The 21,798-nt window shown below is 32.1% G+C and overlaps 1 protein-coding gene across 1 annotated transcript; it reads right to left on the bottom strand.

Annotated features, from left to right (window-relative positions):
- Positions 1-7,617: 7,617 nt before the first annotated feature.
- On the bottom strand, positions 7,618-18,717 carry LOC101894437 (nonsense-mediated mRNA decay factor SMG5). The gene is made up of 7 exons (XM_005185605.4): positions 18,549-18,717; positions 17,044-17,241; positions 13,564-15,263; positions 11,979-13,282; positions 11,787-11,919; positions 11,322-11,480; positions 7,618-11,247 (listed from the first exon to the last, which is right to left on the bottom strand). The coding sequence occupies exons 2-7, from the start codon at positions 17,211-17,213 to the stop codon at positions 11,006-11,008; spliced, it is 3,708 nt and encodes a 1,235-aa protein (XP_005185662.1). The 5' UTR covers positions 17,214-17,241; positions 18,549-18,717; the 3' UTR covers positions 7,618-11,005.
- Between the last annotated feature and the right edge of the window lie 3,081 nt (positions 18,718-21,798).

Raw genomic sequence — 21,798 nt, 5'->3', positions numbered from 1 at the left:
ATTTCTAAAAATATAATTAACAAAAAAAAGCTTTCCTCGAAATTAAGAAAAAATAAATTAAATGAAGAAAAACAATCATAAACCAACAAAATCTCTTTAAACCTTGAAGCGCGCTTAGAACAACAAAAAAATTAAAAATATTTGATTTTACAAATGCATATTGTAGAACAAACAAACAAAAAATATAAATTATTATATTTATAAATACATAAATATATATTAACAAAAATTAAGATAATACAAAATTTAAAATAACGTAAAAAAGCTAGGGAAGCTATGTTATGACAATGGAAAACAAAAAGCAATTGCCTTTCGCAATTGTTGTTTTCAACAGGAAACATCCAAACAAATTGAAAACATCAAATTTGTAGTATAATTTCGTAAAAAATAACAAATTTCTTTAAATGCAATATTTAATTCGGTATGAACTGTATAAATGTATTTGCAGCATAATTTATTAGTAGAATAAAAAACCAAAACAAAAATAACATGAAATCAATCTAAAAAACCAAAAATGCAAAAAAAAAAAATAAAAATAAATTACAAAAACAATTTAATTGAAAATAAAAAATATATATAAAAAAATTAAAATTACGAACAATTTTGTGTATTATTTCTTGTTTCAATGGATGGGTAAATATGTTGTTGCGGTAGTTAAATTGACATGCTCCAACTAATTTGGCTTCAACCACGAATATAGAAATACATCTATTTTCACAAGCTGTAGCCACATATCTTCTCCGAATAAATGCTGTTACTGGATCTCCCTTTCTATATAATGTTGGACCTCCTTGAAACATCTCTGCTGAGGATTCCATTCATCATGTACTAAACAATGTGGCGTGATTAAAAAATATCAATGATTTTTGGAGAGGTCAATGTTCAAGACAGGCAATGATATGAAAGACAAACAAACGGTATTGGTAGAGTACACGATTCGGAACCCGAATCAAGATATTTCAATACGTTTCTATTCGAGACTATCGATTTGGATGGAACAATTCCTAGCAAAAATGCTTTACAAAACAAGTGAAAATGATAATACACGTCAATAGCCTACAAAAAATATATTTTTATATATCCGAGTTTACTTGTGGCAAGTCACTAGAGAAGAAAGAGTGGTAAGGGGAAAGGAAATGACATAAAATTGCTCGTACTGGACATTTTTTGGCAATTCCATTTGTGTTCTTATTATTATACAAAAGAGACGGATTTATACCCTCAGCCAATGTTTGATTCATGGTAAAATAAGAAAGTAAAGTCATTTCAAATAAGCATTCCCATCTCTGCATTTTCTGTAATTTTCAGATTTTCTCCGCATAGAAAACAGATTCCCATCCCAGATTTGTGTATGTATAATGAATTCATAAATATACTTTTTTACAATGAGATGATGTCAAATGAATAATTTTGGAAAAATTGTAAACATATGATCGCATGACTTTGCCTACTTAATTCTACCATGGTTTAATTATTTAAATATATTTTGAATTCTATTATAATTATTAAAATTTCTGGACCTCTGTGGAGTAGGTTCCGAAAAAATAGGCCTATATTGTCCATTTCGTATCAGACCTAAATAAATATGATATTAGATAGTAGTATAGACATAGTATTTTGTTGTTGCAAAATGGCCAGGCTTAATCCCTTTTTTTGTTTATTAGTGGAGAACGATGGTAATGTTTACCAGGAAGTAAGGCAGGGAATATCTAGGTTTCGGAAAGAGCCACACCAATCCTCATCAGTTCCCTTGTTTTTTGTCTGGGATATTTAAAAATAACATCTATGACAAAAAACATTGTAAAATTTAGAATATTTTCCAAAAGAATTACATTTTGCAACAACTAAATGTGATATAAATACTGCGACGTGCCAAGTTTGGATCATATTGGTTACTTCCTTCACTTTATATGAGATATGTACTCTACACCACTTTGCATATTTAGTAGAGCTTCATATAACAAATATAAGTTTTAATGGGGAATTTGTGAAAATTAAATCATACCAACTATGATTATAATTATAATTTAAAGTCAAAAGGAACTAATATATGAGAGGAATATCCTCCTCTGAATGCCTTTTCAATTCAGGCTTGTATTACCCATTTGGTGCACAATTAACTTGAAATCTGATAAAGATAATTGGGGAGCTATATCCAAATCTTAACCGATCTCGATAAAATTTGGCAAAGGTATTTCTGAGTTGTATTTGATATATTTCCCCGAATATCGTTACTACGAAGTGCATATTAGGGCTGTGCTAGACAAATTCAACACATCAGATTAACAACATATATGGGAGCTATAGCTATATCTGAACCGATTTGAACTTCCCTATTTCTAGACTCATTTTGGTATTAGTGCCAAATTCCATTCAATTTGGCCTAATAATTAAATGCAAATCTGACGAAGATCTATATAGGAGCTTTATCCAAATCTGAATCGATCCCGATAAAATGCGGCATACTTATTTTAAGAGCTAATTTAGTCGTATGTGCAAAATTCCAAGCCATTTGGGCAATAAATGGCAATTCGGACGAAGATATATATGGGAGTTATATCTAAATGTTGACCGATTATTTCCAAGTTCAATGGGGTTCGCCCTTGGGTCAAACAAATGACTTGTTCAAAATTTCATCTGGATTGGGCAATAAATGCGACCTGTGTTTGTTTACAAAAATGCATGGACAGACGGACGGACGGACATGCATAAATCGACTCAGAATGTGATTCTATGCAGATCATCAAAAGGAACTATGGGTCTGTCTCGTTTCCTTTTGCCTGTGTTACAAACAAATGCACAAACACACAATGCCCTGACCACCAGTGGTGTAGGGTATAAATGTTGGTATTGGCAAAATTACAAGAAAATCGAACATTTATATCCAATTTTATGCGAAATCATAAATTCCATATTCATCTCAGGTTTTTGGTTGAGAGATATATTAAGAGATAACAAGTTGTAACGAATCGCTGACTTGTTTCGCAAGTTATGAGAGACAAAAGTATTGAAAATTGAGACCTTTGGGGGTAGAATAACAGAAGGAGTTCGCAGATATATATCATCTTCACAACAGATCTCGTGTTAGCAGAAATACGTGAGAGTTGGATGCTTATTTTGCATTATTTCAGCATTGTTGAACCCCATATAGGGGTCCGATCTCTACCATCTTCAAAACAGATGTTGTGTTGATCATGAAATGTGCCAAGTCTGAATGGAATCGGATGGTAATATCGTTTTTTATAAGCTTCATGGATATTCGAAATGTTGACCCTTTATGGTGAGGGTACCAGAAGGAGTGGGCCGATATATTCCATCTTTGCTGAAGACCTTAGGCTGATCAGATATATTTTGATGTGTGCAATTTGAAGACAAACGGACACTTTGTGGGTGAGGTACTTAATGGAGTGGGCCGATATTGTCCACGCTCGTTCGTTAAATTATTTTCTTGGAAAATGTTGACTTTTTGTGTGAAGTTACCAGAATGTGTGGACCGATATTGCCCATCTCCGAGCTCGATCTAAATTTGACAATAATAATCCCAGTTTGGATCAAATCTGATACTCCCTTTAAGAGTTATCGTGCGCACCAGCCAGACAGACCGACGGACATCGCTAGATCGACTCCAAAGAGAACTAGGGTCTAAAACCGTTATGTCGATGAGGCACGTTTTGTCCTTATCAAATGATATATACGCTCTCTAGCCATATGGCTGAAAATATAAAAAGAGATAATAATAATACACGTCAGTCGCCTTCGCCTATCACTTCAACACTTTACTTAATTCTATTTGAAAAGTGGCTGAAACATTGAAGCATAAGCCGGTAAAATTCGATTGCCTTTATACCAAATAGTACAGCTATTTAACAATTTTCCAAAATAAATCAAATTAGCCATCCAAAAAGTCAGTGTATCCGACATTTCTTCTTGCAATCACATAGACTAATGAATATATAACCAAGGAATGCTCCAATCCTTCCCATCGAAAAAAATCGGAACAGTAGATGTCGTTTCAGGGGTATGACTGAAAATATTAAAGTCACTCAATTTTAAAAAGTAAAAATATTAACAACTGTAAGATATTTGTCAGTTGAAAACTTTTCCATAATAAAATACAATTGAGTATAATATGAAGGCATCCAAAAATGCGCATACAATGCAACGATGAAATGTGTTTTCGTTGACGAGTAGGTCGGCTGGCTTAATCGCATGTTGACTATGCAAAAGCGTGCTGGGAACCACCTGGATAAAACAACAAAAATTACATTCCGTTGTCTAAATATTCATAGTATACGCCAATAAATTTCAGATTTTCTTCTTTCTTTGAGATTGAATGAGCTATTTTTAAAATTAATTTATGTAGGCAATTTAAAAACATTTTTATTTTGTAAATCGCCAATTCGAAAAGTCTTCCTTTATTTCTTGATTTTCTTTTCTATTTTAATAAAATACAAAATCTTGGTAAAATCAAATTTAAATAAAAAAATAATAAAATACAAGTTTTCAATAGGACACTGTATGTTTCCGATTTTAAAGTTTTCTTACAAAAGAGAATACCACTACCTTACTTTCTGAAAAAGAAATTGCTGTACAAATTTTTAAAGAAAACGTAACCAAACATACCTATAGTGTAATACTTACCTCATTTACCCACCAAGTGAAATGATTGAACAATTTAACTTTTTTTGGTGCTATCGAGCTTTATTTTTATGAAAATTAACACATTACATTTATATCAAATACAAAAAAAAAAAACAGAATTTCTTTAAAACCATCTGAAATTTTAGTAACTCCATTCGATAAGTGGTGTGGTCTTTTGGCATGAAAGTCAAGCTGTTTTCATATAATTTTGACTATCAGCATATAATGGTTTACCTTAAATATATGTTTCCCGCAGAAACCTTAAACGCCAATGGAAGGATTATATTAAAAATTAAAATATATTCTGAAACCAATATATTTAATGGAAAAAATTCAAGGAATTGACTGTTTTAAAATCAACTTTTAAATGTTTAGTCAGTATTTGTAGAAATACAGGCATGTGAGCAAAACTATTTCGTTTCGATTTGCAAAGTATCGAAATTATGTATTTACAATTTGTCAAAATAGAATAACTTCAATTATAAAAAAAAACTAATAAAACAAAGAACTTGTTCGTTATTTGACATTTGATTGGACTTGTAATTGAGTTTAAATTTTTGCAAAGAATCCGTATAAATTCTAAAAGTAAAAGTAACTTCGATATTCAAAAATCGATTTGAATCAGTTTCCAAAACATACGAAGAATTTTAAAAATAAGTCATTTCGGGGAACTTTTTTCATAAATTTTAGATTATTTGACAAAAATATTTAATTTAAATTGTAATTGAGTTAAAAAAGAGTCGAAAATAATCCGTATATATTCTAAAAATAAAAGCAACTATATATACATAATTTCGATATCCCCAAATCAATTCGATTCAATTTCCATAAAATACCAAAAATACCAAAAATACATAAAATACCAAAAAAACAAAATATTTTCTGGGAACTTTTTTCATAAATTGTACATGTATGGTTACTTTTCTGTCGATATTTGATTTATAAGGAATAATTCTTATATCTTAAATGGAAATTTCCTTAAGGATGGCATTGTAGCTCTCCATAAAAACTTACTCGATAGACATTTTTACGTATTTTTTCATTAAACCCAATTATCTTTTTTGTTAGTATTATGTGTGTGTGTTTGTGTATATATTGTGGTTAGTATGTGTGTTAATGTTGTTGTCTAGTATATAGTGTGGTTTTGTGTTTTGATTTCGGTAGACAGATTTCATTTAATTTTACTTTTGATATTGAATTGGATGGAATTCTAATTTTATGTTTCTCTTTTTTTCTGAACATAGAGATATGGCAAAGTAAAAATAGGTTAGTGGAACAGGGTCGAACACGAGATTAATTTTACCACCTTTTATATAGTGTTCATCTAGCGTTTTATAGATATGGTATTGTTCGTAATAAGCCCTGTTCCTTGCAACTAAATTTGATTATGCCACAGCAACTCATTATTTGTAAGCAAGGCAAAATAATTGTGGTGTAGATTATTTTTTGACTATATAGCAAATTAGAAATGAATAAATGTTCACGATTCATTAAAATTTAGGAATTTTTATGTATTCATATCAACAGCATATGAATGCGAAAGAAACTCACCAAATTTATTTATTTTCAAAATTTTTAATTTTTGTTTAATTAAAAAAATTGCAAAATAAACACATGACTGGTGTAACTCTTTCGCATTCCTTCCCTTTCGGGAAACCGGCCCTAAAACGAAAATCCTTCAAGTGCTTTTCTCATATTAAGTAATTAATTAAACAAATGTTGGATAGAATTATGGCTTCCAGAACAAATATATGCTACTAATTTTATGGAAAAAAATTGCCTTGGGGGAATTTTGAGATTGAATAGCAACATCACAATCTAGCAAATGATTTTCATATTCAATTCTTTTAAAAGCACATAATCATTCTCGAAAGCCATGAAAATAAAATTTGGATTATAGAAGAAGTGTCAACATAGTTAAGATTGGAAACAATATTCTATTAAGTTCTAAGTCAGATGTTAAGTTTATACCCTTGAAATACCATTTTTTTTTTTTTTTTTTTGAATCAGTATCTATTTCAAGAATATAACCAAAATTTGAAAGATTTTCAATTTGATAACATATTTATTCTTTCTTTTACAAACCTTTTTATGGAAATTAAATCCTATTTAAAAAAAAGGCATTAATTTTAACTCAGATTTCAAAGATTTTAAATACTGACCATAATAAAACAAAATCATAAACTCGCTCTAAAACAAAAATCCTTGAGATGCTTTTCTCATTTCAATAAATCAGCAAATGAATTATACTGGCTTCATGGAAAAAATTTGCCTTAGGGGAATTTTAAGATTGAATAGCGAGATCACAATCTAGCAAATGAGTTCCATTTCCAATTTTTTGAAAAGCACATAATCAAGACATTCTCGCACGCAATGAAAATTAAATTTAGTTATAGACGAAGTGCAAACATGGTATTATGGTTGATATTGGAAACAATACTCGATTATACTCTAAGTTAGAACTAAAATTTATATCATCGGATTCCCAACTTTTTGAAATCAGTATCTATTTCAAGAGCAAAATATATAATATATAGATGACTTATTTCTTTTACAAACCTATTTTTGGAAATAAAATCCGATTTAAAAAGGCATTAATTTTGACATACATTTTAAAGATTTCAAATTCTCACCTTAGAAAACGTTGTGAAAATGTCGTGAATATTATGAAAAGATTTATTTTCTCATTTCTAAAATGCATATTGTTACTTGGCCAACATTTGATTTCCATCACTTGTAATATAAGCCAATATTTTGCAATTCAAAAAAAATGTATTATCATAGTATTTAAAATTATTATGTGTCATGTCAATCTCAAACTAATTCGAAACCAAATATTCGATGTCAGACTCTAACAATTTTCTCAAAGGAAATCTGAGAGAATGAATAGTTTCAACTCGTTTCCAAATTTCATTTCAAGAAAATTGTGTCTCTGTCATCAAAAAATTTAAAAAATTGTCATTTCTTATTTAGTGTCTTGACTGATGAATATTTAAATATCTTGAGTATTTATAAAACTAAGATTTTTAAAATGAATATTAAAAATGTTAATATTGAATAGTTGGGCAGATTTCATACTTAAAAGATAAAAAATACATTGAATGTTTAAACGCTCCTTAGTCATGAGAAAGGGAGATTGAGAGAACACAATGCTTGACGATTTTAAGGATTACATCTAAAATCAAGCCAATTAGGTGCTTAATAGCTTATGGAATTTTCAAATTTGGTTAATGAGAGACTATACTGAATTGAAGTTATTGCATAGACTAATGAATAGATGGGCTATGGAAAGACCTCTTACCGCTTATCAGCAAAAAAATTTGATTCAGCTGATGTTTCAGGTATGTGAGTAAAAATATTGAAGTTACTCAAACATAAAATGTTAAAAATATCAAAAAAACGTTAGCATATTTGTCAGTTGAAAACTGTTCCATAGTAAAATGTAGTTGTACATGACATGCTGAGAATGAAAAATATGTCATCCATCCGGTGCAATTCATTAAAATGATGAAATGTGTTTTGCAAATCGAGTAGGACGGCTGGCTCATTTAGCATGTTGACTATGCCCAAGGGTGCTGAGAGCCAACTGCATAAAGATACAATCGGCCCTATGACCGTTGTCGTCGCAAAATGAAATCGAGGCGACAATAACGGTATTAGGATTGTCTTTTTTTGTCGATAGCGATGAATGATTGCTATTATCATTGTCGATACAACAGTCGACGTGAAGTCGTTTTTAGAGAATATCTGTCGCCATAAAAAATTGTGACGACATTTTATTTTTTAATCGACGTTAATAGTTTAACATTTTGTATTTGATATTTGACCATAAAAAAATAAGAACAGCAAAATAACTTGGAAATATTGAAGTCATTTTTGCTAGCAAAAACTCTTCGATTTTTTCAAAAAAATTTCCAGAGGTAGGTATTTTGATTCCCGGAAAATATAAATATAATTCCACAAACAACGTTTTATATTTTTTGTCAATAACAAGGGAGTGTTGCCAACTTTTTTTAAGTTGTTATCAAATTTTATTTTAAACTGCCGATGTCGCTTCTATGTCTTACCGTAAAACCATTTTTTAATCGAAGCGACGGCGAGGGCGACTTGCACATAACGTCGACGACGACTATAGAAACGACAACCGTAATTGGGCCGATTAAAAAAATTCTCAAACTCTAAAGCGTTCTCCGGCATTCCTCCATTAGTATTCAATATATGTATATTCTATCTTTTAAGTATGAATTCTGCCCAAAGTCCGTATTAGTGTTTAATAAAACATAAATATGATGAAACTATTCATTATTGTTTGGGGGAGAGTCTTGTAAATTAATTGTTTTCAAATTATATTTTGTTATGTCAATACATATTGTCGTGTTATATTGCTGATTGGGGTTATGGGTTTTAAATAATATTTGTTCTGTAATATAATAGATTAATAATTAATAATATTTAAAATATGAATATATTTATTAATAAAAATTATTACAAATTGAAAAAAAAAAAGAATAATGTGTTATTTATTAATTTAAGATAAAATAATAAGGGAAAATAGAAAACTTTTTTTGAGTGTGGCTGATGGAAAAACTAGGACATTAAATATAAAATTTTGAAAATTTTGTTAAAAATAAACACTGCACCATTTTCAAATGTAATTCAAGATATTTTTTATTAAAAACTAAGAGAAAAAATTGATTAAAAATTAATTTGAAACTAAACGATAAATTTAAAAAATGTAAAATTTAAAAAATAGATATTTTTTGAAAGCAAAAATTGATATTAATTGAATGGTAGTTGGAAATTAGTTAGGTGATTTGAAAAGTGTAATAATTTTGAAATTTAAATTTATTTATTAAAAAAAAAAGATAAAATATCCAAAAAACTATATTGAAACATCTTGAATTTCATTTGAATATGGTGCACAATGCACTGCGAAATTGTTGAAGGACATTTAAAGAGAGCAAAATAATGGTGTGCTAAAAGAAACTATTGAAGCTAAACATACTACTGCTAGTACTACTATGAAGTGAATTTCAATGAAAATTGATTGTTTTTACAAATAAACGTTGCTATTGTTGTTGAGAAGTAAAAGTTATCATTTTTTTCTGCTAAGAATATATGTATTTTTTATATCTTCTATTTCCCCTTTTTGCTGGTTTACAATAACTACTACTTGCTTTGCGTTAGAAATATCGGTAAGTTTCCTTTAATTTGATATACAAAAAATATAAACAATGAAACTCCAAAAGAAGCCGTACGTCAACAATGTTGTACGTTCGGCTTTAAACCTGACTGGATTTACACTGGTGGTGTTGGTGAAAGCCTAAAACAGTTCTGCTTCTCAAATTCAAAGGAATCCCTCTAAATTATTTGGTTGATTTTTTGCGCTTCACTCGAACACGTTTTATGCTTTCTTCACCAGATATTTTGTTTTAGCAGGCAAGTTTTATGTTTTTAGCAGAACTTCCATGTATCTTAAGCTTGGGTGTCTAAAAACATATCCATTTTTTGTTGTTATTCAAATTTACCCGTTTAACAAAACTCAAGTTATGGAATATGTCTAAGGAGTTTCTATTATTTGTTGTATTAATAATGTATGGAACGAAACCGGTAGGTTTTCATTTTTAACTTGTTTAAAATGGAAAATTTTAAGCAAGTTAAAACAAACCAATTATAATCCATCCATTTCTGTTTTGCAATGAGAAAAGTCTACTGGTGGTTCAATTGTGATAATGATTTTTTTTCTTTTCTCCAAAAACACATACCCATAACTTGGCTTAGTAAATTAAAATTGTTTAGCTGGAAATTTTAAAACTTTTTGGCAAAAATTTGGATATTTTTGCTTTTTTTTTGGAACGACGCAAAATTCAAGTTCTTCTTTTTTAGGCATCTGCTACATTCCCTCGGCTGTACAAACTTAAAAATCCTCAACAGATGTGAAATCCTTAAGAATTTTCCATTGTTTGAAATCAAGCTAAGCTATAGCAGCAGCTTACATGGTACATAATTGTATTATAAAATCGACAAGGGTTATGTATGGCTGTTGTTGGTTGTTGTTTGTTGCTGTTTAAAGCCCATTACCGATTCTATTTATGTTTTGCATGGTGGTATTGTTGTTGTTTTTGATGTTGTTTGTTGGTTTTTAGACGACTTTTTTAGGTTTTTGTGGATTGATAATTTTGTTGTTGTTGTTTGCTGATTTGGGGATAGACGTTATTCCCACATTTTCATAAACGTTCATTTGACATTTGTTTTTGTTGTTGTGTTGTATGTTATACTCGATACGACAGCTATAGGGCGACGACGAAGACGACAACGGCGCATTTCTTCCATGCAGGTGTTAATCCTGCGTCGTTAATTGAATTCATTTTTTGTTGGCCTTAAATTTCGCATAGAAATTTGCAATTTGATCATGACGCACTGGTATCGAATCCAAAATTCCAGTAAAACTGAAATTGTTTTGATTACGTTGCTTCTCATGCAAGTAATCGCCCGATAGATAGGTAACCACATTCGATTGGAATTCTGTGGCATTGGGATCGGAGTGATTGGCCACCAAATGATTACAGAATTGGGCAATTTGTAAAAATACAGAGCCATCGCGATCTAAAAAAAAGAGGGAACACAAATATAAATTATACAGTTGACAAAGGATCATTGTTTTGAAGAAAATAACTTACCCAATTTTCTTGGTATTTTAATCAAAGACAGTGTCAGGTTTTCATTATCCCTCTGGGCACGCATATGACGATTGCCATGTTTGAATTCTTGCTCCAACCAGCGTATGACATTACGAGCATTTTCACTGCGTTTCTTTAAGTCATCCAATTCGTTAAAAACTAGAAGAGAAATTAAATTGTTTAGAATTTTAATATTAAGGGAGATGCTACAGAGATTTTCTCAGAATGTGTAATAATATAAAAATTCTGCAAAAGGATTATTTTTGCCATTTAAACTTGCCAAATTTTTAGCGTTTTAGAAGATTCATAAAAGACCAGCTGATCTTATTAAGAAGACCAGTTAGTCCCTTCATAGAAGATCACTTGATCTCCTTCAAAGAAGACCCCATGAAAACATTACAGAGAAAGTCCTTTCCTCCCATAGAGGGGTTGGCCAATGAAATTTATAGCAGCTATAATACTTACCAGCATTGGGAATAAGCACAATAAATTTCTTGCTTTTAACCAAATTCTTAACGATGCCATTGTATTCAGTCAAGGCCTTTGCATCTACCACCAAAAACGGAGTCATTATCATGTTAATGGGATTTTTGCGCAGCTAGAAAAACAAAATATTTATTATACAAAACCAAAATAACCATCTTCACTAAAACATACCTCTTCTTCCAAAGTTTCAACTTCATTCTTAAGCCATAACTTTCCCATAATTTCACATTTTTTAGACATGGCTTCGGAGCGTTCCTCATCAGCGCCACTGCTCGATTGAATCTTTTCACAAATTGCACTATTTGTGGTAGTCGATGCCGAGGTACCTCCACCACCAGCCGTAGCATTATTGCTGTTCGATTTCTCAGTATTACGATTGCGTAAATATCCCTTACGTGGCATACGTTTGCACTCCTCCACAGTGTCTTTCTCCTCATTGCTGGTATAACTTTTACGTACAATACCATTCTTACGATCCGAATAACGTCGGGTACGACCTTCGGTACGTTTACGTGCAGCATTCTTGGCGGTACGTCTTTCGCGGCGACGTGATGATGACTTCTTCTCTTCACGTTTCTTTTTCGTATTCTCGGTAAAACGTCGAGCCTTTACACAGAAGCGATAATTGAACTTCTTTTGTTTGCATATAAAGAAACCGAAATCGACCATTTTAAAAATGCGCAATATACACTCCTCTTCGGTTGTGACTTTTTCGCGTATGGTTGTTTCCCAATCCAGCGTTATTTGCGTCGATTGGAAAATGTCGAAACTCTTAAAAACGAAATCTTCAGATAACGGCACATTTGCTCTAACATCAAACAGATCACACAATGATTGACGCACATTGGGCGTGGTAAGGAACTCTCTTTCAAAGAACACTTTACGTGTGAATATATCAATATTACAATAATTTAACAATTTCATAATTTTATGTATAAACTCGGGATTCGAATGATAACAACCGAATAGAATTTCATGATTAATACGCAACCAATCGAAGAGTATTTTCAAAGCGCGTATGGTTGGCTCATTGCGGGCAAAATCTACCACAATATTGGGATTAATTTTAGTGTACTTATTACGATAGACCATTTTCTTGGGAGGCTCTTCGGTGTTTTTAGTTTCTTCATTGGGTTTCGGATTGCCTGAGTAATTTTTGGGAGTATCATCGTGTTGATCACAATTTGTAAAATTCAATACAGCATTGTTTGAATTCAATTGGAGTATTTCAAAACTTTTCAATAGTTCTTCGGAATCAATGTCTTGGGAGCTAGTACGAGCAGCCGATGTAGCAGTTAAGTGTGCTAACTTTTCTTGTTCCTGATCTGGGTAGATTATATTTTCTTCCTCAATAACAATGTCTTCATTGTCAGAAAAGTTGGGACCAGCGCTGCCATTGGTGTAGACACTTTCCTTGGAGCCATGACGGGAGCTATGACACAAATTATTATGCTTGTGTTTGGTGTTTGCTTCTTCTAAAAAAAAAAACAACAAAAATAAATAAATTAAAATTCTTAAATTCAGTTTGTCTAGCATGACATATAGATCACTAAAGGCCGATTTCAATATGACCTCACAAATCTGAATGATAACGAAAAACACCATTCCAAATATGATTCCAATTTTTTTTATTTTCCTTCAAAAAATATTGAAAAACTCTTATGTAATTGCGTTTTTCGTTCGCAATCACTTTGGTACCATAATGCAGGAATAGACCCTAAATATAGTAATAGCATATTTGAAATATTTAACATACCTTCCACACCACGTTCAGGCTCTGCTTCTGGTTCCGGCTCGGCAGCTTCGATATCGCTAAAGTCCGTGTCGAAATTTGAGCTCAAATCAGTGTAATCCTCCTCGTCCGTGGAGAAATCCGTATCCATATCGGACTCAGTATCATAACAGGAACTATCGTCCGATTGAGCAATCTTACGCCGACGTCGTCTCAATTTCATGCCACGTTTCTTACTCTTACACGATAGGGGTGTCTTCAAATCACTTTCCTTGGCTTCATCCGATGAGCGGGTAGAATTCGGTTCGCCATCATTTTTATTATCATCCTTTGAAGTTTTATTGCTATCTTGCGTTTTGCAGATATAGTCATCATGGGATCTTTGCGATTCTCTAGAATCCGAAGAGAAATCCTTTTGTGATAGCGTTTGATTTTGTTTCTTTTCTTTGCGTTCCGCTTCTCCTATGGTAGACAGCCAGTTCTTATATTCATTACGTGATTTGCGTACCATCATATCGAATTCCTCAAATTTCTTGGCATACATGACATGGAATTGTTCATTTTCCGTTGTTTTGGCCAATATGGTTTGTTCCAAACTAACAATACACGCGTCCATTAGATCCGAGCAAACAGCAACCAAAAAGGCATTCAATGAATAAACTTTTTGAGAATTAATCATCTTTAATTTGGACAAACAGAAGAAGAGAATTGATACAATCTTAAATATACTCGAATCGTTGACATTAAATGTTTTCGAACACAAAATTTTGCGTAAATCCACCAAAACACAATGACACAAGGAATTGAAATCGGGAACTTCCTTGTCGAAAAAGAATATGTCCACAATTAAATAGAAACGGGCATAGAAATCTTGCAAGCTGAATTCAATTTTATCCGGATCCATTTTTGTCAGATAGTCAGCATGGGCAGCAAATAGTTTGCATACATTGTTTTCGCTTAGCTCAAATGGTATCAAGCTTACCAATGAATACAGATAATGATAAATGGAATCTAAATCATAATTTTGGCCATAATACAGAGTGCCCAGTTGGTTTTGTGCCATACCAATGGCCGGATTTAGCTTAAAGGCTTCAAAATAGTATTTGGCTGCCAATTGTTTGGTGATTTTCAATTTTGTGTCGATACGGAAATCCAGGAAGTAACGATGTAAGTCACCCAAACTTAGCAAAGATGAATGAATGCTATCCAATGCAAAAGATATGGCATCCAAACTTTTATCAACCGCATAATTATTGATGTCATCAACATCCAAACAGCAGCCATCACCCTTGGCGCCACCTTGTTTATCTTTGTCTTTTATCTCCTTCAAGTAGGCATCACTTATGATGGTAAAATCAATTAAATATTTCAAATCCAAATCATAGATTTCCTCCATTTTTGCGGCAATACGTTTATAATTCAAAATGCCAGCACAAAGAAATCGTTCAATTTTTTGTATGTTCTCCTGTGCGCCCGGCTGTGATTGATCCTTTAGCTCTTTGGCCCAGTTCTTCTTGACATATGCTATAAATTCATAATATCCTTTACGCCACATAATTTCACGTGCCCTCTTGCCCACCGACTGATAATCCTTGAAGATAATCTGTATACACAGTTGCACGATTTGTGACCGCTTTTGTTCCAAATCATTTTGGAAAAGTTCAGATATTCCAGAGATCTGTTTCTTTTCCTCGTCCAATTGTTTTACTACAACATAAAGTTGTCTGCAAAAAAGAGAAGAGAAAAAATTTGACGCATTAATTATTTATAACCGATGAACATATTATTGGTATGATCCAAAAGCGGCTTAACGTATGAATCTATTAAAATATTATGTTAATATACAGTGGTGGCCATATCATATGCAACTGAAATCTAACCTTTACCAAAAACCGTGAAAAATTTTTCTGAAAACAAAATTATGCAATTATTTTTTTAAATATTATTTTTTATTTCTTGTAGTTTAAGAAAAAAACATATACTCCATAGATATTGAATTCATTTATAAAAAAAAAATTGAAAAAGATATTCAGTCTTATTATGAAGTGGCCAAAACATATGCAACTAATTAAATCGAGCTCAGTAAAGTGTAAATAAAGTTAATATTTTGTTGCAAACCCGTTGTTGTCGATTACAGCCTGACATCTTCGAGGCATTGACGCTATAAGATTGTCAATGACGCTTTTTGTGATTGATTTCCAGGCATCTTCCAGCCGGCAAAATAAAACATCTAAACTTGTACAATTTTCTCGATCAATTTTTTTGTTTACGATTTCCCACAGATTCTCTATTGGGTTTAAATCTGGGGATTGGCCATTCCATTACCGTAACTCTATTATCGGCAAACCACGATTTGACCACCTTCGAAGCGTGTTTGGGGTCATTGTCCTGTTGAAAGACCCACCGCAATGGCATATTATATTCTGCGAATGGGAGCATTACCCTTTGCAATATGTCTTTATACATAAATCTATCCATAATACCAACAATTCTATGCAGTGGGCCAACTCCAGCACCAGAAAAACAACCCCACACCATTATATTGCCCCCTCCATGCTTGACCGTTTTTTTACAGTAACGTGCTTCGAGTCGTTTTCCTTCTGGTCGCCTTACATAGCACATGCCATCGCTACCAATGATGTTAAATTTGGACTCATCACTAAATAATATAGTTCTCCATTTACACTCTGTCCAATTTATATGAGCTTTAGCAAATTCCAAACGCTTTTTCTGGTTTCGCTTCGATATCAGTGGTTTTTTTGCAGGACGTCTTGCGCAGAGGGAGGCTTGTAAAAGTCTTCTACGGATGGTGCGAGCAGAAACTGGCAACTGAAATCTTTCCACTATCTTAGAGGAAGATATAAATGGGTCTTTTTTCACGTGTCTGATTATTAATTTGTCCGTCCGATCGCTTGTTTTTCGACTTCGACCACCACGGTGTATAACAGAGACTTGTGAATTTTTTTTGTAATTATTAATGATGCGCGATATGGAGCTTTTATGAACGGTATATTTCTCGGCAATACATTTCTGTGATAATCCAGAAGTATACGCAGTCACAATTCGTTGTCTGAGCTCAAATCCAAATTTATCGCGTGCCATTTTTGAACAAACTCTATTTTAGCTTTGTGAAAAAAACAGCGCAATAAAAATGTGAAGGTAGCTTTAAATCTCTTCACGCAGTGTCTCTAGCTAATAATAAGAAGAACAATAGAACAAAGGAAATTGTAAAAATGCCGTTATTTAAACCAAATATATAAAGTTGCATATGTTTTGACCACACCAAATTTCATATTTGTCAACAAAACACCTGTGAACATAGAGATGTAAACAAAAGCTGCACATTTTGATAATAATTTGAAATCGTAAGAACGTATTGACTATAATTAACCCATCTTTATATACTTCGTTGTGAAATTTACAAATTTATATCGCCTTTTAACGTATATGAATCTTAGTTGCATATGATATGGCCACCACTGTATATAAATAATTTATACTTACTGATAAAGTTTCTTAACTTCGGCATTAACCTCACTATGTGATCCTTGTGTCGAATCACCAACACGTTGCAGTTTATTGTTATTTCTGCCATTATTGCGCCCACCATTACTTATGCCTCCAATACTATCTCCGGAGGAATTAGAACCTCCGGAACTCAAAACTGAGTCCATTATTCAAGATGATGTAAAATAATTGTGCCTGTAAAGAACAAGGTAAATAGTTATTTTTTGATCAGAAAGTGTTTGGATGCAGTAATAGTTTCAAAGTCGAGAAAAGGAAAATTGGGTTAGTCACGAAATATGGACTTGAGGTTTCGTTAAAGGCCGAACCCAAAAAGGTAAAACATACAAAATTCTGTACGAAGACAAATTGAGTAAAAAATGCAAGCAACAGTTGAATCTTACTCTGATCTAATTTTAGAAATGTCCTTGTCAATCTGTAAACTGCTAGAGGTGTCCGGTTACTAAATAAAAGTTAGTGTACTCTAAGATTCACGCTTCAGATTATGTTAATGTACAACAACTGTTCCAAAGTCCACAACCACGCATTTAGTGCAACATAATAAGTATTTACTAACTTTACAAGTGATATGTAATTTGTGTGTTAGATTATAATTGGATGCAGTGACTCACGGAATACAAAAATATTTTGAATTGGGTATTTCACATAATAATGATTTTGAATAGATAAAATGCTTTTGTTTGTTTATAAAAAGGGGTAAAACAGAATGTAAGATAATAACGCGCGCAAAGGGACGCATCATAGGTATGCATATCTTACTACAGATAGTCAGCAATAACCTACGACAGGATGCTAAGAAATGTAGACTGCTGTAATAGGATAACTCTATGAAACTCAATCTCTAACTAGCAAGAACAATTGTATTCTAAGAAATTGGAAGTACTCCTCATTTAACACTCAAAACACAAAAACCAAAATGGACATACTGATGTGAAGTACTTTAAAACAGTGGCTTAAAAAACAAGCATTTCAGCTGATTGTAATGTCCCATATTTACTAACACCAAGACAGGGTTGTATTCATTCGAGATAAATCGCTGCTCGAAAAACTAGGATTGGCAGCATAGAGCAAGCCATAGAAGACAAAGGGTACGCGAAACAATTATCGCATCTAGAAGAAAAATACAAAACCAAAGCGATTTGACACATTTTTGAAGTCTTTTCTTCGACACAGATGATTTTTTTAAAACACCTCCACAGCGACAATCGCCAGATTTGTTGTATATATTTTTTGTTGTTCAGTTGAATAATCAATAATGCCACAGCATTCGCATTGTTTTTTGTTGTTGTTTTCACATATATAGTAGATTTTAACTGTTTTCTTTTTCGATCTTTGTATTACTCATATCTGTATATATTTTGCAATAAAGAAGACAATTTGTTAACACGTCTTTTTTCGTTATTTCACAAATGCAGACTTCCCCTCCTGCTCAATCATGAAGTTAGGAATTTCGAGCTAAAACTCAATATTTTTGCACTACACACCTTTAATTTTTATTGCCGTCGTTTGCTGCGATGTTTTTTCGTTCGTTATGGTATTTTCTTTCGATTTTTAGATGTTTTCAAAGGTGTTTTTCAATGGAAAAAACCAGCTGCGTTTTTTCTTTATTGCGTCTGCTATTTTTCAGGTTTTGATTGGCAATAGGGCTTTGTAGGTCGACACTCGACCAACCGATTAATCGCGTTTGGCAAACCCATCGATGCGTGGAAATCGATTAATTCCTCTACAGAGAGCGTAGCGCATGATATTTGAGAAACTTCGAGATTTTCTATATTTTTCCAAATTTAAAGCTTAGTAAAAATAAATAAACTAATCTTTATTCATCCAAACTTCGTCTGAATGGGCTAAATATTGTGAACATTTCAAAAATAGGACTTTAACAAAACACACTATTTTACGACGTACGCCCGACACAGAGTTGATTTTTTTGTGGCGGAAGTCTGTTCTATTCCAATCATAAATTATTTATGCTGTGTTTAGGGGAGTTGTAAAAAATGTGCGCGAACTCATTCGAAAAAAATTGCAAAATTTTTCAAATTTATAAAGCAAATAATGGTAAATGTTTGTAGTTTCTGGAACAAAGCAAACGATGTTTATTGCAACCCGTCCAGCAATTGCAAAAATCATAATTGAATTGAATTTAAATAAAGGTAACCTCATTTCATATTGCCATTCCCAGCTCTGCATTTTCCGTAAGCATAGTTCTGTGCATGGTACAATGAATACAAGGTAGGCTAACTTTGAAAAAATTGCAAGTATAGAGGTCTACCTGTTTGGCTTGTAATGTCAGAATTCCTATCAAAACAATAAAAAAGCAAACAATTTGTTGCATTGATTTTGAATAAATAATTTAAAACCGCGAAAACTGAATAAAAGGTCAACATTTCTTTTCAGAATCATGTTCTATATATCTCTTATGGTTAATTTCGCGACAAAAACTGTAGACTTTGTCGATGCATACGTTGCAATAAGCATTTTGAAAACACTCGAATTTGAATATTTTCTGAACAATTTTTTTTATTATTGAAAAGAAGACACACATATAAGCAAATGAAGTTGACATATTAAGCCAGAAAAATAAAAAAAAATTGAAATCATATGGTAGTTCTGCCCTTCCTTGAATTCATTGTACCGTGGTTCTGTGCATGGTACAATGAAGAGAAGGTAGGTCAACTTTGAAAAAAGTATAGAGGTCTACCTGTTTGGCTTGTAATGTCAGAATTACAATCAAAACAATAAAAAAGCAAACAACTTGTTGCATTGATTTTGAATAAATAATTTAAAACCGCGAAAACTGAATGAATGGTCAAAATTTCTTCTCAATATCATGTTCTATATATCTCTTATGGTTTATTTCGCGACAAAAACTGTAGATTTTGTCGATGCATTCGTTGCAATAAGCATTTTGAAAACACCCAAATTTGAATATTTTCTGAACAATTTTTTAATATTGAAAAGAAGACACACACATAAGCAAATGAAGTTGACATATTAACCCAGAAAAATAAAAAAAATTAAATCATATGGTAGTTCTGCCCTACCTTGAATTCATTGTACCATGGTTCTGTGCACGGTACAATGAATTCAAGGTAGGGCAGAACTACCATATGATTTCAATTTTTTTTTATTTTTCTGGCTTAATATGTCAACTTCATTTGCTTATATGTGTGTCTTCTTTTCAATAATAAAAAAAATTGTTCAGAAAATATTCAAATTCGAGTGTTTTCAAAATGCTTATTGCAACGTATGCATCGACAAAGTCTACAGTTTTTGTCGCGAAATTAACCATAAGAGATATATAGAACATGATTCTGAAAAGAAATGTTGACCTTTTATTCAGTTTTCGCGGTTTTAAATTATTTATTCAAAATCAATGCAACAAGTTGTTTGCTTTTTTATTGTTTTGATAGGAATTCTGACATTACAAGCCAAACAGGTAGACCTCTATACTTGCTATTTTTTCAAAGTTAGCCTACCTTGTATTCATTGTACCATGGTTCTGTGTATCTCTGAAGATTTATTTAAAAGCAAAAAGGGTAATTTTTTCCATACTCGTAATATTGTTGAGTCGGGTGGGGTCTTCAGAAAATTAATTTAAAAGGGAACCCCGAAGACATTGGAAGGGAGGGCAAATTCGGGAGTAGGAACATCAAATCTCCCTTGTCTGAGCTGGTGTTATGTTTGTGTAGAGTATAGTATTTGTAATGTGTGAAGTTCTAATTTCATGTTCGTCCTGAGGTGTTACAAAGTTCACGGTTGAGAACCAGACCCCGAGACCGCTAATAGCCGGATGGTCACTTTTAACACTCAATCAGGATTACGTAACAATCTCATTTGCCAAATCGGTAATGGCATTCCATGGTACAATAAAAATGTAAGGTAGAGCTACCAGCTGGTTACATTTTTTTCTAAGTGTGCCTGACTTGTGTATTTGTTTATTATTACATGAAAAATGAAAACAAAATATTTTCAAAGCCAATTATTGGAAGACACGCATATTGCGGATCGCACATTAAAGCTATTAACCAGTTTAGCCATAATTAAATGCCTGTATTTTTGGAGAAAATAATTTTTAAATAATTTTTTTAATTATATATAATTAATTTTTCGCGCAATTTAACTTATTTAAAAATGAGGAGATTTATGGAAAAAATGAAAACAACTTGTTGTATATAATTTTGTATGAGTCTGACAATTTTGTATGAAGCAGATATAGCCTTAGGTCTGTATTTCTGTAGTTTAACGAAGCTGTTCTACCTCCTTATTGTACCATGGTAATATAGACGAACGAAACATTTTACTATTGCTCTGTTCCAAAAATCTGCATGATTCTACAAGTTCTGCATTTTTTGATATCATAAAGGATAATTGGCGGCAATTTATTATTTGTCCCTTATTCACATCTACATTTGTAATCTTCCATTTATTATCTTTAGCAACATGAATTATTTGTAAAAAATGACCAGTGTGACATATTTGCTCAGACAGTTGCATTAACAATCATAAAATGGTCAGGAAATATTTCAAATTAATAATATGAATTTTTATTTTTAATTATTACTTTATTCTTTTGATTTGTTTCTTAACATAGTTTTTTTTTCTTCTAAATTTGTTTGCTCTTAGTGTCTTTAAAAAATGCTTGACAATGAAAATAATCGGCGCAGTATGTGTGTGATAGTAAAATACAACTCTGAGTCATTTGCGTAAAAGCAATTTATCTCGTGTAAACGCCAG

This window comes from Musca domestica, unplaced genomic scaffold (genome assembly GCF_030504385.1).
Source record: "Musca domestica strain aabys unplaced genomic scaffold, Musca_domestica.polishedcontigs.V.1.1 7, whole genome shotgun sequence".
Lineage (NCBI taxonomy): Eukaryota > Metazoa > Arthropoda > Insecta > Diptera > Muscidae > Musca > Musca domestica.
This window is presented reverse-complemented; position numbering and strand designations above follow the sequence as displayed.